A 26,367-nucleotide genomic window follows, 5' to 3' on the forward strand; every position below is an offset into this window, starting at 1 on the left:
TGTTCCAATCTCCAGGGCTTGCATCTTCCCTTTAATTTTTCTTTTCTCATCTCTGATCTCATCAATCTCCTCTCTCACAAGATCCCCTATTTCTTTAAGCTCCTGGTTCATTTTGCCAAATTCATCTCCATTCTACCCTGTCTCAGGGTTTGTTTCGTTATCTCAATCTCATCCATTATTTTCTGAAACATAATTACTTCCAGATTCTCAGCCACTTTCTTGATTGCCATTCTTAAAACCATGAAGAAAAAAACAACAACCACTTCTTATTTCAGCAACAATTGTGTTAATAATTCAAGCCTGATGACATCACAGTGTAGACAATACAGCCTGCCTTATCTCTTATATGTTCAGGAATGCAAAACAAATTTAGTTCACAGCATCAGAACAGTTAGTGGCATCGTGAACAAGCAGATTCGTCAAAATGAAATAGACCAAAAAAAAAAAAATAGTCCCAGACATATAATATTCCAAAGTTCATAAATCAAATTTATTTATTTATCTCCTCGGAATAGAAATCCCTCATCCGTTTGTATCTTTAAAATTCACAATTCCAGGTCAGCTTTTTGCAATCAAAATAAAGATAAGCTTTTTCAATTTCTTTCCTCCTTAATTTCGTGAATGAAAGAGAAGAGTGTTAACTCACCCAGGAATTCTTTATAGCTGATTCATTGACAAATCTCTTTTTGCTGCAACAATTTAAACCAGATGAAAAAAATAGAAAGAAGAATGCTTGCCTGTTAGAATCCGTTTTTCTTTGAAGAAAAGATAAACGTGTCGCTTTATCAGTTAGAGCTTGTTTGAAAATCCGTCCGGCATTGCTGGCTGAACCTTCTCTCATAAATTAATGAAATCCAGTCCTCCCAACTAACACAGGCTTTTGTGGTTAATCTCTACGTTTCTCCCTGCCCGGGAGAAAATCTTTACCAGTCAAAAAGAATGTTCTGACTGATTTTAAAACTGAAAAAGCTTCTTCTGAGACGAGAGCTCGTCTCAAAAGCAGGCACAGGCGAAGTCACCCTTCCCGGAAGTCCCAGATAACCAAATTTCAAAGAACAGCTGTGTTTTGGTTCTTATATTTTTGGGGAGAGTTGGAATTTGAGATTTGCCTTTAAATGAAAATGGAATCAAACTTCTGCCCCATCCTTACACCTCACTAGGGATGGGTAAGAATGTCGATTCAGTTCACATTTCAAGCCAAATCTATCAAATTCCCACTTTCTAAAACAAAATGAGAACTGAAACACAGCCATCCTTAAAAAATCACAGTTATTTTAATTTTGCAGTGCAGTTTGCCAATCAAACAATGTTTATGAGAATGCATATATTAGGGGAACGTGTGCATAAAAATGAATATATGAGTGAAAATAACATGCACAAATGCATTAAATGATGAGAAATGGCTTGCAAAATGTGTACATCAGTCAAAACTACCTACAAAAATGTGTTTATATGGAGAAATCCGCAGTAAAATGTTTGAAGATTTTCATGAGGACTTTTTTTTAATTGCAAATTACCACAGAAATGTTGAGAACTGAATTTAGGATTGGAAAAGGAGGAACTGAGAGTACTGAAACGGACAGATCTTTCCATCCCTACTCCTCATTAACTACAAGCTGTAGCCAAGAATAAACAAAAGGGACCAGGGAAGAGCAAAATGGCTGTGAGCTCCTCTACAGGAGCTTGTTTTTTTTGGAGATGTTTGCTTCACCATCTTTCTTTATGACCAGGCCTGGACCCCTCTTGGTACCTGCAGCATGTTATTGTATGGGACAAGCAGACAGACAATATGTATTTCTTCCTGGTGGAGGACTGGCTGTCTGTGGAAAATGAAAAGAATGAAGGAATGGTGGAAAAGGAAGTCCTTGCAGCATGTGAGTTATAGCCTGATGGAACCTTGACCTGAAAGCCATAGTTTTCATTGCTATTATTACTTATGAGCACTCCCCAATTAAAATAGGACAAGAAGCTTGTAGCCTAAAATTAGCTGGTTAGTTCAAATCAGTATGTGAAATCAAGTCTCTGGTATCCCACCCTTCTTGGCCCTCATTGCCACCTTATTGTTGCCAGACCAAAGTGCTATACATAGCATAGATCTGACCTTGAGCATTGTGCAGTTTCTTTAGATTAAGCCTGCATCAGCACCCTCGGGCAGCTGCTGGGACCCAAGTGCCCAGGCAGGACTTACTGATGCAGACACCTGTTTTGGTCCACTCACTCACCTAGCTGCAGCTGGGTCTGGAAATCTGGTCCCTATTTTAAATTTCCCACAATGCTCCAGGGGACCAAGCGTTGCATCACCCAGAGGCATGGGGAAGTTTAAAATGGGGACCAGATTCGCAGACCCAGCTGCAGCTAGGTGAGTGGGTGGACCAAAACAGGTGTCAGCATCAGTAAGTTCTACCTGGGCACTTGGGTCCCAGCACCTGCCCAAGGGTGCTGATGTGGGCTTAATCTAAAGAAACTGCACAATGCACAATTGCTAACGACATAACTGATACTCTAAGGTAGTGATGAGTCTAAGTATTAAATAATTAGGACGGTGATATTGATTAGAGGAAAAGGTGATGGTTAAACAGCAAGAAGATGCTGTTGGTAGCAACTAGGAAGCACGAGGAGGAGGGCAGGAGGCATTGACACTCATTTCCATTATTGTCTTCAGGTCCACCAGAACTGAGATGCTTTCCCCGAATTTTCCCTGCACAGATGCGCCTCGGGTTTTCTGACTGGCATATTTGGCTTTCTGTTTGGAGCCGTCCTCCTAATAGCCGCTTTACCCGGGTACAGAGGCTCACTTGCTGCATGCTCATGGTTCACCTTTTCTTAGCTACATGTGCCATCTGGTATGGTGCAATTGGAGTTAAGGGTCACAGGTGAGCATCTTGTTCACAGGAGCACATGGGGGAGCAAGAGAGGGAATGCACAGAAGGTAGCAAGAGAGACTAAGGATGAGCTCAGTGGAATGGTAATGCCGAGGAGAGTTAGGCTCTGAGAGTTGAGATGCTAAAGCATATTGCTCCTCTGAAGCTCCCAGTCCATCTGATGCACACATATCTGATTTGTGTCTGTTCTAAAACCCGGGGTCCACATGAAATATGACACTAACTGATCCTAGGTTCTGGGATTAGTTATCCAATAGCTAAATCAACTTTTTTCTTCTACAGCAATCCTGTAGGAAGCCACACATCTGTTACAGCAGAGAACATTGTGGTTGGAGTGATTGTGGCTGTTGTGGTTTACCCAATACAACTGCTCTTCAGTTTTTTCTTCAGGAAAACACGCAGTAAGGTACAAATGTTAACCCAGTGCAAGTTCTGGTGCACCTCACTCAATCACAAAAGTGATGCAAGAGAGAAACCTAACCAGCAGCCAAGGAAGGGAAGCCACAAAAACAGACAAAACTGCTCAGCATAAGAATAGAAAGAATGTAATAGCAAATAATACCGCTGCTATAACTGAATCATCCATGTTTCCTCTAATTGTGAAATGAATTGGAAAATGTCAAGCTTTTCTCACAATAAAGAATCAAATGCTCAGTGGAGTGCTAACCTTTTCAATGCGTGGCAGGACAGGTACCCTGCTGAACATTTGATTAGGCTGTATGAACATGTCCCCTGTTCCAACAGATTGTAATAGAAGATCCTGACCCACCTGCTCAGGACTGCCAGACTGTGGAGATGGATGTGTCTCTTGACTGCTCTAACTTCGGTAGCTCTTCCTTCTTGTCTGTCTCTGGAAAAATTGACTCCATCGTGGATTCTGTTGGCAGTGTGAGTAAAACTATTATGTGGCCTGGTGTTATGGTAAATATAGACTTTGCATGAGTTCCTGTAACCAACCAACAAACCCTCACCTCCCCATCAGGCTTGGGTTATTGTTTTTAAAGCATTTGTATCACTATATAATGTTCAAAGTGCTATACATATATTATTTTGGTTGTCTTTACAACAGCCCTGTAATGTAGGTTATCATTATCATCATCCACATGTTGGAAATGCAGGAGGTGAGTCTGAGGAAACAGTGTCTTGCCTAAGGCCAGCTAGTGAATTTGCAGCTGAGACAAGGTTTGGACTTCCTTCCTGGTTCAAAGTCCTCTCAGTTTTAGCTCCTGCACTGCCTCAAGTCTCTCTTGTTCCACAACCCTCCACCCCCACCTTTGTATGTCATCGCAAGGGATTGGCTACCAAGGACATCCAGAAGAAATCTTGTATTTCTTTTTTTTGTACAAAATGGAATTCTTTGTTGTGAAGGCTCTGTAAGCCACCTCTATCTTAAAAGAGTTGCTTTGCTGGAATAAATTCTGCAGGTGCAGCTTGTCATGTGACATGTTTGCAGGGTAAGGAGAAATGGTCTTTGCCTTTATTCTGTCTTTGTGCAATTACAAAAGGTTGAGCCCTGTCAACTATTGCATCTAGACACCCTGAATTTGACTTCACTTCATTATGACACAGTAGCAGAAATATTGCTTTACATCTCTTCCTTCAATGGTACTTGGAATGAAAATGGCAGATTAGGTTCCTTCAAGGTTTACGTTGCTTGATTTTATGTGGCATCCATGCTTCACATTTTCTCCCTGTTAGACCATTTATATTTTATTTTGTTGGCTTTTACAGAAGTCCCCTTTTAGCAGAAAACCAGCTTCCAACCAGAAGAATGTCATCGGAGCAGGCAATGACAGGTATTGTAACAATAGACAGAGCTTTTGGAGGCAAAAAGTTATGCAAGTCATCCAATAAGATTCCTTTAAGATAAGATAAAATAAGAGCAGGAGCATCCAACATGGTGCCCTCCAGACGTTGTTGGACATCAGCCCCAATTAGCTTGGTCAGGATCAGGAATGAGGAGGATTGTAGTCCAACAACATATGGAGGGCACCACATTGGCTACCCCTACTTTAGAGAGACTGCAACCAACAAGAGGATTGCCAGTGGGCTATGTGGTCCAATGATGTGATTACAGAAAGCCAGGATCTTTTTGCTGAGCCAGTTTTAGCAAGCAGACTCCTAGAAAACAGAGAACAGCCCTTGTCCTTTTTGTGTGCCAATGGGAGCATTCCTCCCATTGCAAATAGCAGGGATGTGTGTGTGTTCCAGTCTGGACTGTGGCAGGGTTAGGGTTGAAGTCCCCCTCCCTCTATGCTGGTGGTTCCAAAACTTTTTTCTCCATGGACCTCTTAAAAATTGCTGATGGTCTTGGCAGACTACTTAATGATTTTTCTACCTGCTGCAGCAATTGTAATGTGCTGTGCTAGATGCGATATGGTTTTAAATGGTATTTTAGTTTATTTATTTTACCTAACAGAATTTATATACCACTTGATTGTAGAAAACCTCTAGATTTATTTTTATATGTTGTATTTTATTGTATTACAATTTGAATTCCATATAATTCAGATTGTAACACGATAAAATGCAATAAAAGAAATAAAAGCAGCAATAAAATGCAATTAAAATCAGGATGAATATTTAATGGAGATATGCCACAGACCACCTGAATGAAGCGAACCACTGGTGGCCTATGGACCACAATTTGGGAACGTCTGCTCTATGGCACAGTCCCAATTAAGCATGCCAAGGCAAACCATGTGGCAAATGTCACATCTAGTTTGTCCCTCAGAGTGGCCTATTAGCCACACAACAATCCTGGGCTGAGAAACTGACTTGCTCAAAACTATCCAGTGATTTTCTTAGTTGAGTGGAATTTGAACCTTGGCTTTGTATAGGTTCCTTCTTGCCACCCTGGGCTCCTTCTGGGAGGAAGGGGGGATATCAATTTAATAAAATAAATAAATGAACAGGCACACCCAGCTATTTAGTGGCAGCAACACACTAGCCTTTCTAGTCTTATCCAAGTGGACTGTTGAGCCATGAGAACTTTTTGTTACTCTTTACCAGTCTTCCCCAACGAGGTGCTCTCCAGATACTGTTGGACTCCAACTCCCATCAGGCCCAGTCAAGGGCCAATGGTCAAGGGTGATGGGAGCTATAGTCCAGCAACATTTAGAGGGCACCAGATTGTGGAAAGCTGTTCCAGATTATCTGTGTATAGTTGAATTATCTGTGTATAGTTGTGTGAACTTCCTTATGTGCCCGGATTCAGACCTTATTCACATGGCACTAAAAAATCTGCAGGACTGTCTATCAGCGGCCTTCATGTGACAGCATCTTTGATATCCCTGACCTTTTGAATTCTGATCCCCTGATGAATCAGAGTCGGATTCTCAAGAGGAAGAAAGCTATGGCAAAGTTGGGAATTGAATCCATTTCCAGTTCTGATGACGACCCCCTCTCCTTTTCGTTCAGAGATTCTGAGGAAAGTAGGAGATCCAGCTGTGGCCATCACTCTGGTAATCACCAATCAGATTTTTCTTACTATGTCTCCCTCTGTGTTCAGTCTCCCTCATGCATACATTTTTTCGTCACTCCAGTTTATTAGTAAGAGTTTGGTGGTGGTTAAAAAAAAATGGATGAAAGATAGAGCTACAAGGTTTAATTGATACATTAATCAACCTAGGCTGCAATCCTAAGCATACTTACTAGGGGAGTAAGTCCCTCTTAACACAACAGGGCTTACTCTTGGGTAAACATGCATAAGATTACACTGCACACCTTTCACTGAAAGATTAGGGGCAAGCATCAGCAGATTTGTTTTCATTGAGTTGCCTAATAGTAATCAGTTCAAAGTGATTCAGTGGGATTCTGCTGACCTCAGTTCATGAATTGCCCTTGAAATGGAACATTATGAGTAGAATCCAACATAGCACTAAGGAAATTGTTCCATTAGTGCAAGGATTCCTGCTTGCGCAATAGAACATTCTTCCCCTCTCCTCCCCTGCCCCCCAAAATCTGTTTTAAGGGTTCTTCCAACCTTCTGGAGCACATTCAGAAAGGGGGAAAGGTGCACACAGGGGGAGGAAGAGAGGGGGAACATCTCATTGCACAAGTAGAAATCCTTAGTGACAGGATGCAGTAGTTGAATACTGCCCTATGAGTTATATGTAACCAAGTTCATACATTACCACAAGGACTTCCACTTGCATAATGGAAATCCTTGTGGAAACAGGACAACTTCCTTGAGTACAACTCTACAGCTTTTTCCCTAGCAGAAAAATAATAGTTTGATGGAAAAAAATATGAACAACCAGTTGTTGGTGTTCGTTAACAAGAACAAATTGTTTGTCATAGGCAAAGGGAGCAGCAATTTTAAAAAACAGCCACCATGAACAGGGCAATGTTATGCATTGACTTCATTGGTATAGTTCTGCCTCCCCCTGCTCTCTTTCCATCATTGGTATATCTGTTGCCATAGTGACAGCACAGACAGGCCTAGCACTGGGGCCTACTTTATAATTTCAGTTTTTCTTTTTGTCCCTAGAGGAAGGATTGTTCAGTTGTGGCATTGATAAAGCTCAGGAGAACATTTCTGACTGTGTCACATCTGACAGTGGCAGATTTTCACCCCAGGCTGAAGCAGATCTCATCTATGACAGGTGTGTTGGCAGATTTGCTGTTGCCCTGAGCAATTTAACTTGCAGTGGGAATTGGGATAGTGGGCAGATGACACAGTAGGACAAGGCCTTTAAGAAAACAAATGGATGGGCAGCCCAAATTCAGAAACAATCATTAGTATCTTAATCAATTCTAGTGCAATTAATAACTATAGTTATTCATTCTCACTTGGGTTGTTTTTAGTCAAAGTACATATTGGTTAATGTTCAAGGCCTTAACTATCGAGAAAGATGAAGACAAACATGTGCTTAAAGTGGTTTGATGCATTTGTTTTCTGGGGAGAGAAGGTGTGTTCCATCTGTTTCTGTCACACTTGGGCTGTGAACACACTAGTCGCCAGATCAAAGTGTTTCCATTAACCACACCTGGAGGAGGAATGGGTTGATTGTGAAATCTCTTGGAAGCGGATTTTTTTTTTTTAAATGCAGTCTAGCTGATCCCACCAGATTTTATAGTAAAAAGAGTCAGGGTTTGACTAGCGTTGTGTGCCCCCATTTTCAGAAGAGAGAGATGGAGATGCGCTGCAACCAGTGTATTTCTACAATGAGTGTATTTCTACCCTTAGAATGCATATCCATCTTCATTCCAAGCATAATATATATCATCTGGTGAGTTCCAAAGAAGCCAAGCCTGATTTTATTTTCTCTTTTACATTGGCCCCAAGTTCAAACTTAACTGGTACAACAACTGCTAGCCAGCATTGGCCTGAAAATCAGACCTGCCTGTGCCTGGCCCAGCCTTACTTAGCCTGGACATAGTACCCTATTTCTGGAATGGCTACCATACCTTGGTGGCTCTGATGCATCTCTTGCCTCTAATTCTGGCACATTCTTTTTGTTCCCTGGCTGGAAGTATGGAGAGTTCCAGTAGTGGCTGGTCTGATGGGATTGTGCAGCATGGAAGCAGCTGGGGCTTTCTGCGGAAGTCATTCTCTTATGTCTCTGCTATGACAACCATTGGGACTGCTTTCTTTTCTGATCTGGAATCTCCTCCTGCATCGGTTTCCTCACTTTCTACTCGGATTGGTATGTGTGAATACTAATGTGACATGTTCTCATCGTTTTGTATCATAGGAGCCCCAATGCTGAGACCGAGTGCATACCAGATATGACTTAATACAGGGATTTGTTTTCCCTTAGCATACTTTAACTTCTGTTTTGTACACATAATCAAGGTGGCTAAAGGAGTGGATGTTCTTTTCTCACTTTGCGTGTCTGCTTAAGGGCAGAGTGAAGATTCTAATCTTTGCTGAGGGAGTAGGAACATAAAAAGAGCCAACTGGATCAGGCCAATGGCCTATCCAGTCCAGCATCCTGTTGTCACAGTGGCCAACCAGTTGCCCATGGGAAACCCACAAGCGGGACCTGAGTGCAAAAAGCACTCTCCCCTTTCTAGCAGCCCGTATTTGGGAGCATACTGCCTCCACCTGTGGAGGCAGAGCATAGCCATCAGTGCTGGTAACCACTGATAAGCTTTTCCCCCATTAATTTGTCTAGTAATTATTCTGAATTAGTAATTATCTTGGATTAACTGATTAACTAAAAGATCTGAGCCTGTTTTTCTTCTCATATAAATAATTACCTGTGGGAAGATAAGGTCTGGACCTCTGTGCCATAAAAAGAAGACACACTACTTGCATGGCACTCTTAAGAAATGACAAAGGATAAGGTGGTGCCGGACCATAGAACCTTTTCTGTTGTGGCATCTAGACTTTAGACAGAGAAGATCATTTGGTCCCTTCCATCATTTCTTTCAGTGAAAACAATTTTACTAAAGGCATGCTGTTACAGTAAAAGGCAGTTAAATGTGTGTAGGAAGTTTCCTTGAGTTCCTGTAATTAGAAAAGATGGTGTTTTTCAAGGTGGTATATACTTTTTTCTTTTGTGATTTTACATGATTTTATTGTCTGGAATTCATTTTCTTTTGCATACACTGGAATCAATATTATTGAGTTCTATGTTCTTATGCTGCAATGTTGTTTTGGAATATTATTTATTTCTTATAATAAAAATTTTAAATAAAAAAATTGTTTGGCACATTTCACTGGAAATGTAGAATATAGAAAATAAGAAATAGTCTTACTTAAATGGTCTGCCCTTGTGGACCATGAGGCATTAATAAAGGAAGAGGTTGCTTTCTTAAATGGGGCAAGGTTGTATTTCTGGATGGGAGGCAGAACATCCAGGGTTAGAAGTACATGGGGGCAGGTTAATTTTATCCTGTCCAGGCAGGCTGATGTCATAGGTTACTGCCTTGTCTACCGAATGAAGACAGAAATGCCCAAGGCTACTTTTATAGAAGTGAAACTGTAGCTCTTGGGAGGAGGAAGGATCCTGGGATTATTCTAAATAAAAGGGATGTGACCTTAGGTACTTGGTTGTCTTTATTTCAGGGGTGCCCCGAAGATGTCAGGAATGGCTCTTCCCTCCATGGATGCTGCTAGTAACCTACATATCCATTTTCTTGCTGCTCGCTGGCTGTTTCTCCATCAGTATCTTATATGGCTCCTACTTCCTTGACCACACTGCCTTGGTGTGGCTGATCTCTTCTGCCTTTGCCTTCATCACATCTTTCTTCTTCCTGGAGCCAATGAAGGTAGTAGTATAACAGAGTCCTTGGCATTTTCTCAGTAGTCACAACATCCATCTATGTACAAAATGTTTTAAAATACAACAGGGGACAGACATTTTACAAATAACCCTGTAACAAACCTCTAAGCTGTAAGTTCTTTATAGTGAGGGTCAAACTATGCATGATATGGGAGCCCTGATTATTTCTTTTTTATGAGATGATCCTTGGGGTCTACCATTTTGATTGAGTGGCAATACTGGGACCAATAAGTGATCCTTCCCCTTCCATTGTCCTGGCCAAAATTCCCCTTTCTTAGTGGGGAGGATAGAGATACCAATCATGGGAGATGTAATCCTGGCTTTCCTACATAATGTGTAGTTTGGCTCTAAACCAGAGAAAGGGCTATTCTTACAAAAAAACCTGCTTATGAAGGGCTGGGAAGAGAAATTAGTGAAAGAAAAAATCAGTGAGAAGACTGCCCATTATGTCTATCCTTTATTAGAGTCAAGAAGCGCCATGACAGGAATTCATAGGCCTGAAGAGAACCCCAATGAAATCTTGAAAGAACAGCTTTATGCATTGAATTAGCAAACACATTCTGCAACAAAAAGGAGGAGGGTTGTAGCTCAGGGGTAGAGGACATATATGCTTCATATGCACAAGGTTCCAGATTCAATCCTTGACATCACCAGGTAGGGATAGAAAGACTCTTGTCTTGGGGGAAAAAACATTGGAGAGCTGGTGCCAATTAGTGTCAACAATAGTGAGCTAGATGGACCAATGGGCTGACATGATATAAGACAGCTTCCTCAGTTGCTAAGCCCACCCCCAAGTAATGTTATGAGAATAAATGCCAGCCCCCTGGTCAATCGGGAGGGGGGTAGCACCCTCTGTCTCCTCTTACTCTTGCAGTATTCCTGGCTTTGGGTTACCACAAAGAAGACACCTCTCTGGCCCACAGTGCTTCTTCACACTTTCTAACAAGTATTGTGTGATGGTAGGTAATGGAATGCAAGACAGGTATGGAAATTAGATGGCTGATAGCCACAAAGCAGTAACCAAGGGACGGGGAAAGGAAGCTTTATCAAGATCCCTTAGCGCTTTTGTATTGCTACCATACCCTTCTCTCTGTAACCTTACATGCTACAACAAAATGCTTGCAAAACAAAACAAAAACATGAAAACCGAGCTTCAAATCTTATCCTAGCTACCAGATTCCATATTTGTGTGAATTAATAAGCCATGGTTGTAAAAACAAACAAACCACAGTCCTGCTTGTGCTCTTGATCCAAAGTAAAGAACTGAAGTCTAAAAAAAAGCAAGAGTTGCAGTAATCCAAGAGTCTTTATTGTTATGTGTGCCCCAATTCTCCATGTGGGGAGAGTTTTCAGGGCAGCAGGTCTACCCAGGTTAGGTCCCTTTGGAAAGAGGCCACTGGATGCTTATTGACATTTTGTAATACTTGTGTTTATTTACAAATATACAGGTAGCATATAGATGGCAGTACAACATTAAACAACCCAAGAGACCCTCAGAATTCACTCTACATAGACCAAGTCTTCTAAGTGGAATCACCAGCACTTTCAGAGTCCCAAAAATCCAAGCACTGTCCTTTTTTCATTCTAACTCTGCTTCAAAACTGCCAGTTTGTTCTTTTTGTTTCCTGCTTCCACACAGACCTGGATTACCACATTCCTTATTTAGAAGGGGGGGAGTAGAGAGAAGAAACACACACACACCTCTCCAGAACAGTGTCTCTTCCCATTCCATTGTCCTTGTGGGCCAGGTATTGAAAGCTATCAGCTAATCTCCCTGACAAAGCCAAAACTATTAAGAAGCCCAAGACTCTGACCTGGTGTGCAATCTACTGAGTTATGTGGAGCAATAGTCTGACTTAATATAAGGCAGCTTCCTATGTACCTGTTCTCTCAGGTGGTTTTTGGAGCTCTGCATGCTGCTCTCATCAGCAAGCCAGTGGAGAGCGAAGTTGATGGACTGGTGGAGGAGCCCTTGGTGAAGCAGATGCCTGAACAAGTGGGGAAGGTGCGAGTGCCCTGTGGTTATGGGCTGCTGCAGGCCAAGGAGGAGGCCAAGAAAGTCCGTGCTCTCAAGGGGTTGATGCGGGTAAGTAGTATCTTTTCTCATGTAAAATGTTGGCATGTGTATCCAGACATGGGAAGTGCTTCTGAAAGTCACCTTGAAAAAGGCACAATGGGCAAAGTGGATGATTCAAGGAACCACACAATTGAGAGGAGGGGAAAATGAAGCATGTAAGTAGGGATGATGCAACTGGTGTAAGATACAGTCAGGCCCTAAGCGACAGACCACTGAATAGAGTTGACTAGAAAGGAGAAGGTACTTAACGTAAAGACGTAAGCAGAGTCCTCCTGGATCAGGCCAAGGGCCCATCTAGTCCAGCGTCCTGTTCTCGCAGTGGCCAGAAATATTGGTAATCAAGAGATAGCATGAGTGCAATCCAAAGTTTTGCAGGGAGGAGCAGAAAGGGAGTTGGGTTTAAAGGTTATGCATTGGTTGTAGTTGCATACTTTATTCTGACTGCACAGTTTCATAGATTGCTATGATCATAGGACTTGTAGGGGTCTGAGGCCTTTTTTGTGATGAGTTCACTAAAGTTAGGTATGTGGAGTGAAACATTCTGTTCCTTGACTGCAGGAAACAAGCCACCCCCCCCATCACTTTATCAATCTGGGAAGAAACTTTGATTAAGGGTGCAGTCCACACATACTTTCCTATGAATAAGTGCCTCTGAACTCAATGGGACTTACTTCTGAGTAGCCATGCATAGGATTGCACTGTATGAACCAGTTCATACATTATGGCTGTTGCATAATTGCCGCCAAGAAGACATGTCTGAAAAACAGGAGCTCCAACATTTGCAAGCAATGGTTACTTTCTAAAACAGCAGTGGCCTTGAATGAGATTCTGTCAGGAAGCAATCATACAATCTGGCAGATCCAAGAGTTTGCTACGTGTCTAAGTTATAGCTGAAAGAAGCCATGCAGAAGCAATTTTCAGCAGCAACTATGCTGGAACAGTAGCACCAGATTTCAATAAGCTCAAACTTATTTACACCCATGTTAAGGGGTATTTTTTTAATGAATGATTACAGTAGTTTTCATCCTTTTCAGACCCAAGACCCAACTTTTGCCCAAACAGGCATTGGTGGACACACTACACTACTGAATTAAAAAAAACCCATATATTTGCATGGGGGTAATGCTGCTGTTGCAATCCACTTTAGGTCAGGCTACAACCAAACAGTGGTCCTTGACCCACCAGTTGTTGATGTTCAGTGAATTAGAAGATGGCATTACAGTGTAAGGACTTTCTCTGCCCACTAGATGTCAGAACAGATTTAGATTTTAACTTTATTGACAAAGTAGCTAAGGCTAAAGGCAAGTGAGTATCTGAAGTTGAAGATAGTATGATTGTGTACATCATGGGCATCACTGACTCTTATCTGCGTTCAAATAGGTATGCAGGTTTTTGTGGTGCCCCCAAGCCCTGCAAAACCACCTTGACCAGAGACAATAACAGGGCAGAAGTAATAACTGTACACCTCAATAACAATAATGGCTCTAAATCAACCTTCACCAACATGGGGCCTTCCAGATGTTTTGGACTACAACTCCCTCCAGCCCTAGCATTACACAGCCATGCTGGCTGGGGCTGATGGGAGTTGTAGTCCAGAACATCTGGAAGACATGAGGTAGGCAAAGGCTGCTCTAATGTAGCACCTTCAACTCTTTTAAAACCTATTACCTATCTTCAGTGAGAGCCAGTGTGGTGTAATGGTTACGTTGTTGGACTACGACCTGGGAGACCAGAGTTTGAATCCCCACATGAAGCTCACTGGGTGACCTTGGGCCAGTCACTGCCTCTCAGCCTCATGAAAACCCTATTCATAGGGTCGTCATAAGTCGGAATTGACTTGGGCAGTACGTTTACATTTTTTACCTGTCTTCAGCCTAAGAAGACTGTGGCATTGAGGTAAGAAGATTGGGCTAAATATTAGCAACTTATGCAAAGGCAGGGCCGTGTGGCTGAACCAGGAGTTAAATACAAATTTCTCTCCCTCTCTCATTCTCAGCTGGCTTTCTAGGACAGGGTGCTTCATTTTTCTCCCCAAGGATTGCCACTTACCTAGTTTTGAACTGATCTGACCAATGCGGTTTTGCACTTTGACACCCTGGAATCAAATTACAGGGTAGTATAAAGAAGTTATAAATAAATAAATAAATAGAATAAACATTAGCGCTACATTAACTTTCTTTTGTCATCCCAATAGCAATAGCAAAACATTACATCTCTCTCTGTTTAAATTAATTAATTAGTGCTCATTAGTGATTGCTGTGGTTTTCCCCTCTCTGCAGTCAGATTTTTTATCTCTCTCTTATTGGTAGTACTTCACATTCTTATTGGTGCTGCATCATTTTTGTTGCTTTCTTCTCCCCCCTCCCCCCCAGAACTGCCTCACCCGTATGCTGTTCCTTCTGGTGGTACTGACCATCAATTACCAGAGATGCTTCCATGACAACAATGTCCACCTTCTGCATGCTGCTGTCAAACAGGAGATATCTGTGACAAATGGCAAAGGGCTGAACTTCACATCTGTGTGCAGGTGAACTGTCCAGAGGGAAGGGTTATGGACAAGCAGTTGGCCATCTCTAAAGTCACATAAGGGCTCCTGCTGGGAGGAAGGGCGGGATATAAACCAAATAATAAATAAATAAATAAGAATTATATTACACGGAGACGCAGCATGATCAGATATTCAGGCATGTCCAAGAACAAGTAAGTTGTCTTCAAACAAAGTCATAAATACAGTCAGAAATGGTCCACCTGCTTGCCCATCTTGCCAGGCTTCTATCTGTATCAGTTATTGTTCCCAGATGCTACAGAGAGTACATTCATACTAGAGCAGTCATTGCATGTAAATGGTTTTGCTGTAATGGGTACTATTTTCTAAAGTGCTTAAAGGCATTCTAACATAAAGCAGGTTACATTTTTAAAAAGTTCTTCACATTCTAAAATGCTATACCCCCTCTCACACTTTAAATACATCCTGGAAGCGGAGAAAAAGAAAAGAAGAATAATGCAGGTATCCATGCCTAGTAGTCACAGAGCTAGAGCTGACTTTGTAGGCCAGCTAATCCAATCCTTGCTCAGTGCAGGAAATCCAGACCTAGAACATCCCCAAGAGATGGCCATCCAATTTCTGCTCGAAGGCCTCCTGAGAGAAAGAGTCACTGAATTCCTGACTGTCTACAGAGGGGTTGCACACACCTGTTTCTGGGGGGAGACTGTAAACAGTGAAGTCAGAAAGAACAAAGATAGTGATAGGGAGGAAGGGCCGGATATAAATCCCAGCCTGCTGGGATGAAGGGCGGGATATAAATCAAATAATAAATAAATAAATAAAATAATTACATAATAGTGGTATATGCACAAAATAGTTGTTGTTCATAAAAAAGACATCCTAGCATTGGTTAGCCAGTTTACACATGCAGTGTGATAAACATTATTTGTCCCAATTCAGTCAACAAGTTGTAATTCTGTGCTTTCATGCGCATTCTCCCTTTGTAATTCTGTTGCTTGAGTATGGCCACTTTTAAGTCATACTTGTTTGATGTCCTGTGACTGGGCTGTCTATTTCTGTGTCCTCCACCATGGTTATATAATATTAAAGTCTGTCAAGATGCACTCCACTTTAAGGACTTTTAAGTTTCTTAAGTTTAAGTTATTCAGATCACCATTGCTAAGTCCTCCTTCCTCTGTGACATTACTGCATGAAAAATTGGAGAATCTCTAAAACAGGCAGTTCTCAGCTGATTTTATAAAATTTATATTTAGACCTGCCAATCCCCCCAAATCCTCCAGTTCTTTTTGAAGGTGTGGCAGAGCTTCTTTTGGATTGGATAGCATAAACAACATATCATCAGCATATAAGCTGATAAGATGTTCTTCTTGAGCCACTCTAATTCCAGCTATTTTGTTATTCTCCCTAAGTTTACAAGCCAGAAATTCTATCACAAGAGTAAAAAGCAAAGGAGACAGTGGGCAGCCTTGTTTTGTACCTGCTTATAACCTGGTTAGCAAAGCATGACCCAAAAATAGCTTGGAAGGATGCGGTCGTCTGATTCACTTCTCAGTACTGTCAAGAGAACTGCCAGCCAGAGAAAACCGTAAAAGCCTTGGCAGGAGCGGTACAGGAGGCCAAAGAAGTGGTACTTCCCTTGAAATATGTGGATTTTGAAGATGTGTTTAACGAAAAGGAAGCTGAGGCGTTACCCCCCCATCGCCCTTATGACTGCGCTATTGATTTAGTGCCAGGAGCAAGCATTCCAGCTGGGAAAATTTACTCCCTCACAGGGGCAGAGAGAACCGCTCTGAGAGAGTTTCTGGACAAAAACCTGAAGCGAGGATTTATCCGTCCCTCACAATCCCCTGCAGGGGCCCCCTTGCTGTTTGTGAAGAAGAAAGGAGGTGAACTCAGACCCTGTAATGATTACCGCGCCTTAAATCAAATCACCATTCCTAACAGTTACCCCTTGCCCTTAATTCCGGAGTTGTTAGACCGACTGCGTTCTGCAACAATCTTCACAAAATTGGACTTAAGAGGGGCGTATAATCTAATTCGAACGAAGGAGGGGGATGAATGGAAAACCGGGTTCAACACCTCTTATGGTCAATTCGAATACCTAGTGATGCCTTTCGGGCTATGTGGAAGTCCAGGAGTGTTTCAGAAGTTTATGAACGAAGTGTTTAGAGACCTCTTGGATCAATATGTGATTTGTTATCTGGATGATATTCTGGTGTTTTCAAAGAATCAGGAAGAGCATGATCAACACATGAAAACTGTGTTGAAAAGACTGAGAGAGAATCACTTGTATGCCAAGTTGGAGAAATGTGGGTTTGACTTGTCAACTTCGGACTTCCTTGGGTACAGAATCTCAGCAGGAGGAGTAGAGATGGATCTAGGAAAAGTAAGTTGTGTATTGGAGTAGGGCCAACCGACCACCAAGAAGGATGTACAGCGTTTTTTGGGATTTGCCAATTACTACAGAAAATTCATCCCAGGCTTTTCCAAGCTAACAGCCCCCCTTACTGACTGTTTAAGGGGAAAAGGAAAGTTTCAATGGACAGAGGATGCAACAAGAGCTTTCGAGGAACTGAAAAGGAAATTCGCATCTGAGCCTATTCTGCGTTTTGCTGACCCTACCTGCCCTTTCGTCGTGGAAGCGGATGCTTCGGACCTAGCCATAGGGGGGGTTCTTTTGCAGACAGGCATGGATGGAAAAGAATTGTATCCCTGTGCGTATTTCTCCAGAAAATTAAAGGATGCCGAAAGAAATTATACAGTGTGGGAAAAAGAGCTGTTAGCCATCAAGGACTCATTTGAGAACTGGAGACAGTATTTGGAGGGAGCCCAGCAGCAGATAGAAGTACGTTCTGATCATAAGAACTTGGAAAGTCTACAAACAGCAAGGAAACTGAACCAAAGACAGATACGTTGGTTGCAGGTTTTCGCCAGGTTTAACTTCAGGATTACTTACCATGCCCATGCAAAAAACCAGAGAGCTGATGCTCTATCTAGACAACCGCAATACACAAGGAGATGAAGGTGGTAGCCCTCCCCAGTACATTGTTCCGCCGGAGAAACTGATGTTGGGTTTATGCCAGCCTTCGTGGGAAGAGGAGCTCAGGAAGGCACAGCAGGGGGTCCATGCATGCAACAATATATCCAGGAAAGTGAACAGGACCAGGATGAAGAAGTAAGTTTCCATTGGAAGGATGGTCTGTTGTGGTTTAAAGCTGCCAGGTACGTGCCAAAGGGGGGGCCTAAGACTTAGAATATTGCGTCAATGTCATGACTCTATCACGGCTGGGCACTTTGGAATCTTTAAGACCATTCAGAATGTGGCTAAGGATTTTTGGTGGCCTCAAATGCGCCGAGACATTGAGAACTATGTAAAATCCTGCTCTGTCTGTATGCGCGCGAAAACAGACATGGGAAAACCGGCAGGTTTGCTCAACCCTCTACCCACGCCGACTGAACCCTGGAAGGACCTTTCCATGGATTTTATAACTGATCTACTGAAGTCACAAGGAATGATGGCGATATTGGTGATCGTGGATTCCTTGACCAAAATGGCACATTTCCTTCCTTGCTCAGGGGCCTTAGAAGCTAGAGAAACAGCAAAGCTGTTTATAAAGGATATCTATCGATTGCATGGATTGCCAAATAGCCTAATCTCGGATCGGGGAACTCAGTTTACAGCCAAATTTTGGAGAGCTGTTTGGAAACAGCTGCAGATGGAGTTAAAACTTTCTTCAGCGCATCACCCCCAGACAGACGGGCAGACTGAGAGACTTAATGCGGTTCTGGAAAGGTATTTACGTTGTTATGTGTCTTACCAACAGACTGACTGGGTCTCATATTTGCATTTTGCAGAATTTGCTTATAATAACTCTTTGCATACCAGTACTGGGCAGACACCTTTTTTTGCTAATTATGGATTCCACCCCAAAGCTTTCCCTAGCAGTACAGGGAGCATGCCTGTGCCGGCTGCAGGGGAATTTCTGCAGGAACTTCAGGCGGTGCAGCAAGTCCTGAAAAAACAACTAGATGAAGCCAAAACGGAGTATAAGCGAATTGCTGATCAACATCGACGGGAGGGGCCCCCCCTTCAAATAGGAGACAAAGTATGGTTGTCTACCTGCTTCCTCCAGATGCCGGGCAAATGCAGGAAGCTACAGGACAAGAGAGTGGGGCCCTTTGAAATAGAGGCGCAAATCAATCCAGTGGCTTATCGTCTGAAATTGCCAGATACTTTTAAAATACACCCTGTGTTCCATCGCTCCTTGTTAACGAAAGCAGCCCCTCCCAGTGAGTTAAGGCCAGTGGAATCTCCAGGAGCGCCGTTAATAGTGAATGAACAATCTGAGTTTGAAGTAGCAGAAATCCTGGACTCCAGGAGAAGGCGGAATAAACTACAATATTTGATTCGCTGGAAGGGTTATGGACCAGCCGACAGGTCATGGGAAAATGAGAGCGACGTCCATGCCCCGGACTTAGTAAAAAACTTTCATCAACGGTTTCCCCTGAGTCCCAAGCCGACAGGCTGCGGGGAAGCACAGCATGGGAGGGGGGATGGTGTCGGGATGCAGGATTGGGGCCCTGATGTTTCTGAGGACGAAGAGAGGGAGGGGGTCATTTGGCCAGGGCCGTGTGAAGAAAGCGAAGAGGAGGGGGAGGGAGTCTCAGAGATAGAACTGTCTGGCAGAGAAGACCTTGAAGTTCCCACAGACACATATCCTTCCCAGGAGCTTCCCACACCTCCTCCCCCTTCGAGCTCAGAGCAGTTAGAGAAAGAGGGAGGGCAAGGGGGAATCCAACCTCCTCCTGCCTCAGGGAAAAGCAAAGAGAAACGGCCCGACGATTCAGGCCTGGCCCCCCCGCTTTCCCCAATACCTGAATCAGAGCCCTCAGAAGGGGAGGGGGCAGTGCTTCCCCCTTCACCACGGACAAGGAGACAGCAAAAGAGGGCAAGGGGGAGAGAGAGGAGGGGTGTGGATGAGAGCACTTTGAGGTGGAGTGAGAGAATTCGCGCCAGAAAGCCCCTTTTTTAAGGGACAGGGGGAATAGGGATTCCTTGTTCTGTCAACTTTCTTTAAAGTCGCAGGTTATGTTTTGTAGTGAAACTTCATGAGAATACGTAGTTTTTGTCTGGATATTACGTTAATAAAAACTGAATTGCTTTCACCAACTGGTCTGGTTCCTGAGTCCCAACCTGGATATGACAATTGGGTCCTGGTGCTTTGTTTACTTTTAATGTCTTTATTGCTGCCCCTACCTCTTCTTCTGAGATTGGATCTTCAAGCATTACTCTGTCTGTCTCTGTTAATGTTGGAAGTCTGACCGTGTCCATATAGTCTTGTATAGTATGCTCCTCCACTTTTTTTTTTTTGCTATATAGCTCCTCGTAGAATTTAGCTAGTTCCTCTCCTATTTGTGTATTATTATTTGTTAGGGCATTAGATTTTCTTAATTTTAAACTCTCTTAGGTAAATGTTTTGTTCCTTTGCCTTCATGTTCGTAATATTTTTGTTTACAATTAATCATGTTTACCATTGTTTTATCTATTTCAGCTAAATGAATCTCTGATCGTTTCTTTTCCATCTCTTGTCTGATTTTTTGTGAACCCGTTGCTTTATAACGAGCCACTAAATCTTGTAGTTCCCTCTGTAATCTCTTTTTTTGTTCTTTGCATTGAATAAACCCCCACTCACTTATATACTGCCCCTGATTACTGCTTTCATTGCTTCCCATCTAGTTTCTTCCCTGATTCCTTCATCCATATTATCTTTAAAATAGTTCTCCAGCCCTTCTTGAATTTTAGTTCTACTTTGAAGACAGGAGAGAAGTGTTGGGTGCAACTTCTATCTTGGACAGATTTGTTTTTCAGATTTGTTACTCATGATTTCCACCGTTACTGGAGCGTGGTCAGTGACTTTAATTGTTCCTATCTCTATTTGCTGTACTAGTGGTAGTACTTCTTCTGAGACTATAATGGCATCCAACCTGGAAAAAGTTCCGTGTGGTCTGGAGTAAAATGAATGGCTAAAATCTTCTGGATGAGTCTCTGACCATACTTCTCTTAAGCCTGCTTTATGTATCAGAGTATAGAAATTTACAACCTGCTTTAAATTGAGGGTCGTTTTTCTCCCTGTCATTAAGTTTTTGGAAATTCTTAAAGCGTCCTGTCCTTTTATCAGTATATTTGGATTAAACCCCTGCATGTTTAAATTCAAGTCTCCTCCTAGGATTATATGATTATGTCAAGTCTCCTCCTAGGATTATGGCCTCTGTGAATTTGTGTAGTTTTCTCAACAATTTTTGGAAGAATTGTGTTTGTCCTTTGTTTGGGGCATAGCATGTCACAAATGTAGTTTTCATGCCCCCTTCCAATATTCCTTCTACAAAGATAAATCTACCCTGAGGGTCTAGCATTTGTCTACTGGGTTCAAAATCAAGACTTTCATGAAAAAGAAGCGCTCCTCCTCTGGCCTTGCTGATACCTTTTGCCAGGAATTTATGTTTCCATTGAGTACCTTTTAAAAATCCATCTGCCAATTTGGCCTTATGTGTCTCTTGTAACATCAGTACATTAGGTTGTAAGACTCTTATTAGCTTGGTAATCTATTTCTTTTAATGCCCATTCCTTTAATATTAAGTGTTGAGATTCTCATGTTACAATACTAATCTTGAATATAACCTCACCTATTCCTTCTAATTTAACTCTCTCTTTTCACTAAACTATAACTTAACTATATAACTCCTTCCCCTGCCTTCCTTCTCTTATCTCCCCCCTCCCGTCCCCCCTTCTTTTTCTATTCCCCCTTTCCCTTCCCTTTCCCTTAAGACCTAATTCTCTCCCCCTCAGGTGCACGTGTCTGTGTTACCCAGTGAATTAATTTCTACTTCCAGTTTTTGAAGTATTTGAAAAATAATTATACCTCTCAGGGATTCGACCTATTACCTCATAGGACGATAACGTGGGACAAGACCTCATCCCAGCCCTTAGTTTCATTATTATTTTTATATGTCCTTAAAAAAAAAAGGGAGGGAAGGGGGAAGGGGAGTAAACTAAACTAAACTAAACTAATATTAATGAGGGGGAATGGTTCACATTCACACAAACCAACCTGGACCTTTAGTTTACATTTTGCCCTAACTCAACTTAGATATAACTCTACTTGAAACTATTATGATGATCTGATGCTCCTTCTCATTTGCGTCTGTTTGGAAGATTTCGAAGACTGCGTTGCAGATTCGAATTCTCAAATAGGGGGAGCATTTCTTTTCCACTGTTTTCCACTCTCCCTCTGTTCTGCCTTCTTTGTCTGATCAGTTCAAAATCCTCATTGTCCTCTTCTAATTCTGCTTCTCCAACCTCATCCCCTTTTTCTGATTCTCTTTCTCCTTCTGGTTGTTCCAACTGTAATATTTTGAATATATTTGCTACCTCTTTTTCTGTTGAAGCCATGTGTGTAATCCCTTTGTAGGGAACTATAAGTTTAAATGGGAACCCCCAGTGGTATTTTAGCCCCGCCTTTTGCGATATAAGTGTATAAGGTCTCAGATTTCTTCTTCTCTCTAATGTTTCTGGAGCAAGATCTTGAAGTACCATAATTGTGGAGTCTTTATAGAGCATACCCCATAAAGGGAGTTGGTTTAATAAATAAATGAACTGTTTTTTTTCTGTGCTTAAGGGCATTAATGCTGTATCAGGCTGGGGAGCTCTCACCCTATGCCGCCATCTTTCTTGGCATCCAAGCCCCACCCCCGAAATTGAACAGTTTTGATGTGTGATGTTTAGCCTCAAACCTGTCTTGTCTGTGATCCCCTCCTTTTCTGCTTGACCCCCTATTTGGGCTCCTAGGTGGCAGTTGGGATGTTCCTCATCACTTTGTACCTATTCTTTATCTCTCATGGCTACCTCCACCCACCTTACAAGGCCAAACTACATGTGACTTGGAATTGTGTTTGCATTTCAAGGGAAGCCTCCATAACAACCCCCCCCCCATAAATTGCATTCATACCATTATGCCATATTTAGTTTGGTTTTCCTTGTCAACTAGCAGGGCTAGCCAGTAAGGTGCCCTCCAGTTGTTGCTGGACAACAATCCCCATCAGCCCCAGCCAGCATGGTCAATGGTCATTGTATTTTTATAGTCTACGACATGGATTGTCTTTCAGAAACATCTGAAGGGCACCATGTTGACTACCCATGGGATATACTTTTGTAACAGTTGCCATAAGGGCTTGTACAGATTAGGTATTTCACCTGGATCTCTGTCTTGCTTCCCACTCCTACCTTTGTTCATATAAGGCTTTCAGATATCAAAGGAACCTGAAATCCCTGACAGTAGAAGCCCAGGGGAGAGTCCATGGGTTGGTCTCAGGATTACTCTGGGTCCTGTGCCAGACACTTCCTTGTAATACAAGTGGAGCTGGCTGGCTTCACACCCAGATGGATTCCTTGGTCCACCAATGGGTGAAGTCTTCATATATGGGTGACAATAAACTTTCTTTGCTATATGGTAACTTTCCTATGGAAATTCATTTGCAGTCAAAAGGTTTGTTTGGTCTCATCCACATTTCTGCATCAGGGTATGAATTTCACTATTGCAAAATTTTAGGATTATGAAGAGGTTCTTTACTATGCTTTGCTTTAATAACATGTCACTTGGTTGAAGAACTGCACCAGTTCATTTTCTCCCCCTCTATTTATTTTGTAGTTACTCTGACACATTGGAATGGATAGACACTGTGCTGCTGAACTACCTTTATGACAACCCAAAGCTAAGACTAGTAGGAGTGCCTCAACTCCATCTACAAAGCTCCACTGCAAGCCTAATTATGGATCCAGGTATGACTTCAGCTGGAATCACTGTCCTTCTTTGGCTGGCAAAGTGAGAAAGCTCAGGAAAAGCTCAGGCAATAGAAGATTGTATCTAGCCAACAAGAAAAGAAAAGGACCCTGGAAAAGAGACGTTGCCTTGACATGTCAGACAGCGTTGAGACTTTCGAAACACTGATGTAGTCAGGCTTGGTTTTATGAAAATGAAAGTGACAATGGAAAAAGAGGAAATGTAATCTGAATTAGAGAAGTCCCAAGGTGGCATGCACATTAACCCTAGTGAGCTGAATTAGTGGGAGAGGCTCTTCTGAGACTGTGGTAACATGTCACATGTGCCTGGGGTTTTAAAGGTGGATGAGGATGAACACAGGCTCGATTACCAAGGCGGAGAGTGTGGGTGGTGGTAATATGTGTAGTGCACAAAATCCCTTGTACATATTGAAAGGTATATAATCTAGCAAGTGGCAACTGAGGTTCTTTAAAACAAAAAAATAATGCTTTGCCTGCTCCCTTTTCTGTACCTTTTAGGACTTTCCCAACCTGGGATGTACCACTTCAGTACTGCCAGCCGCACCTGTCCTCTGTGCCACTTGTCTGGGTCCAGATCAGAGACTTCTTGGAGCAGTGAAACAAATAAAAACACATGCTCTGACCCAACTCAGCACAGTTCTGTTAGGTATGAATTGAAGTTATGGGGTGCTTACTTCTGAGTTGCTTCCTTTTAGTTCTGTATTATTTTTCTTCAAATGCCTCATTCTCACAACACTTTCAACATTCGGTATCTTTCAATCAATGTTAACATCCAGACATGTTGCTATGTGGTGATCCAATTGTGTGAATGCCAACATCACATTCTGAAGTCATTGTGAAATGGCTTGTAGCATGGGCTTGCGACCATTCTCAAAGCTGTGGTTGCAAACGTATGCTAAAAACCCATCCATACTAACTCCATTATGTAGCATCTGCATCCATTATTGCATGGCAGTGCAGTTGTACTTCAGCTCAGATTGACTGCTCCACATGCAAGGATGTGGTGTGGAGGCTGCTCCAAAGGGAATCAGAACTAAGGCGGTGGGAGAAAGGGATAAGGTTATATGCAAACTTAGATTTATATTGCTCCCAAGGCATTCTGACAGTCTCTTGTTTTCATGCTCCTTAAATGCAATTTTGTCAGCAGGTTTTGGATCTGGGGTCGCGCAGGATTTTACTACATGAATGATGGCTGTTCAAAGGAGCTTGGGAACACCTCTGCAAAAGCCCAGAGGATACTGCATGACCTACAAGCAAGCAACTGGATGCACAAAAGGCAAGCTGCCCAAGACATTTATTTTTATTTGAAACTCAGTCTTCAAGTGGAAACAAAAATTAGTGCTCTGTGGGATGTTTGCTCTTGCTGTGCAAAAGAAGGAATGGTTTTTCCCCCAGGTAGTTTCTGCTGTGTTTGTTCAGTCTGCTGATCTATGAGGGCATAGTAATATATATTACCGGTGTCTTGGACTTTGCTACTTTGGCCATCTGTCTGCTAAACTTATATTAAGGGCACATGTCCTTAAACCCAGGGCTGTGGAGTCGGTACGCCAGACCTTCGACTCCGACTCCTCTATTTTTCTACTGTCCAACTCTGACTCCTTCATAAATGGCAAATGTATATTAACTAGTAATAACAAATTTACTGTAGTAAAATGGTAGCACAAGGCATTTCATCACCACCACGTGAATCCAGAGCTTGGAAAAGTTACTTTTTTAAACTACAACTCCCACGAGCCCAATCCCTGGGGCCATATGGAACTTTGTAAGCTACTGGCATGGTCTGATCTTCATGAACTGAAAGCTCTGAAACAGCACATACATTTCTGGAATTAGAGCCCCATGGAAGTGTTTGAATGGCACATCTAGCATGGTGCTCTTTAAACTAGTTTGAAACTGGTTTAACTGCCATGGCTTCCCTTAGAGAAATCGGGAATGAGAATTAAATGTGGAGGTTATTAGCCTATCAATTGGGACTCAGTTGGGACCCATGGCACTTAACCAGGTCTAAAACTGGATCAAATATGTAATGTAGACTTGTTCTAAATGTAGAGGAGTGTGAGATGTAGAATATCTGATGTTACTGTTATAATTTCATCTTACCTGTAGGATAATGATTGCTCAGGGCAGGCAGTGTCACAAAGAGAAAAGGCAAAAAGTCTCATAATTTCCAGACCCTGAGAATGCAAGCAGAGTCTGCCTGTCAAACCCTTGGAGTGCGGGGGAAGAGGAACCAGCAAATTTTATATCGGCATACTCCAAGATCCAATCTCTATCTGCCAGAAAAACATTTCTATAAAGCTTGTTCTTCAAACGGTTATTCATAGACCCCTCTTTCTCCCTCTTCCTCCTCCCTTTTGTGATAGGAACAAAGCTCTGTTTGTCGAGTTCACCCAGTACAATGCTGATGTAAATCTGTACGTAACTGTGATGCTCCTGTTCGAGTTTCCATTAGATGGGCGAGCAACTGTTTCACTGTCCATTTTCCCCTTCCAAATGTTAAATTCAAGTGAAAGTCTGGACCTCCACCTTGCCATGGTGGTACGTATCCTGCACTGATAAGTGCACTCTGGGGCTACCTTGCAGCACAAGGGAACTTTGTAGGCACTGGCTCACAAGCAGTGTGGTCTGGCAGAAACGTTTATTTATTTATTTAAGACATGTATATACTGCTTAATCACTAGAATTTCTAAGTGGTATACATAAGTATAAAACCACACAGGAAACCCCCCCCCCCATAAAACCAAACCAAACAGCAGCTTAAAAGGCCTGCTGGAACAAAATGTCTGTCATGTGCCTGAAGTTTAGCAAGG

At 42.3% G+C, this 26,367-nt stretch overlaps 1 protein-coding gene across 1 annotated transcript in view; it reads left to right on the forward strand.

Moving 5' to 3' along the window:
* LOC133378746 (polycystin-1-like) overlaps positions 1 to 26,113 on the forward strand; it is a 35,226-nt gene extending 9,113 nt beyond the window's left edge. The window contains exons 6-19 of the mRNA XM_061613372.1: positions 1,731 to 1,874; positions 2,663 to 2,873; positions 3,165 to 3,288; positions 3,627 to 3,770; positions 4,614 to 4,678; positions 6,132 to 6,316; positions 7,375 to 7,489; positions 8,361 to 8,533; positions 9,901 to 10,103; positions 12,012 to 12,203; positions 14,567 to 14,721; positions 23,406 to 23,536; positions 24,056 to 24,203; positions 25,921 to 26,113. Coding sequence (XP_061469356.1) covers positions 1,731 to 1,874; positions 2,663 to 2,873; positions 3,165 to 3,288; positions 3,627 to 3,770; positions 4,614 to 4,678; positions 6,132 to 6,316; positions 7,375 to 7,489; positions 8,361 to 8,533; positions 9,901 to 10,103; positions 12,012 to 12,203; positions 14,567 to 14,721; positions 23,406 to 23,536; positions 24,056 to 24,203; positions 25,921 to 26,113 — 2,183 coding nt within the window. The remainder of the gene's footprint in view (positions 1 to 1,730; positions 1,875 to 2,662; positions 2,874 to 3,164; positions 3,289 to 3,626; positions 3,771 to 4,613; positions 4,679 to 6,131; positions 6,317 to 7,374; positions 7,490 to 8,360; positions 8,534 to 9,900; positions 10,104 to 12,011; positions 12,204 to 14,566; positions 14,722 to 23,405; positions 23,537 to 24,055; positions 24,204 to 25,920) is intronic.
* Positions 26,114 to 26,367: the final 254 nt, after the last annotated feature.

The sequence above is a fragment of the Rhineura floridana genome, chromosome 3 (genome assembly GCF_030035675.1).
Source record: "Rhineura floridana isolate rRhiFlo1 chromosome 3, rRhiFlo1.hap2, whole genome shotgun sequence".
NCBI classification, from domain to species: Eukaryota; Metazoa; Chordata; class Lepidosauria; order Squamata; family Rhineuridae; genus Rhineura; species Rhineura floridana.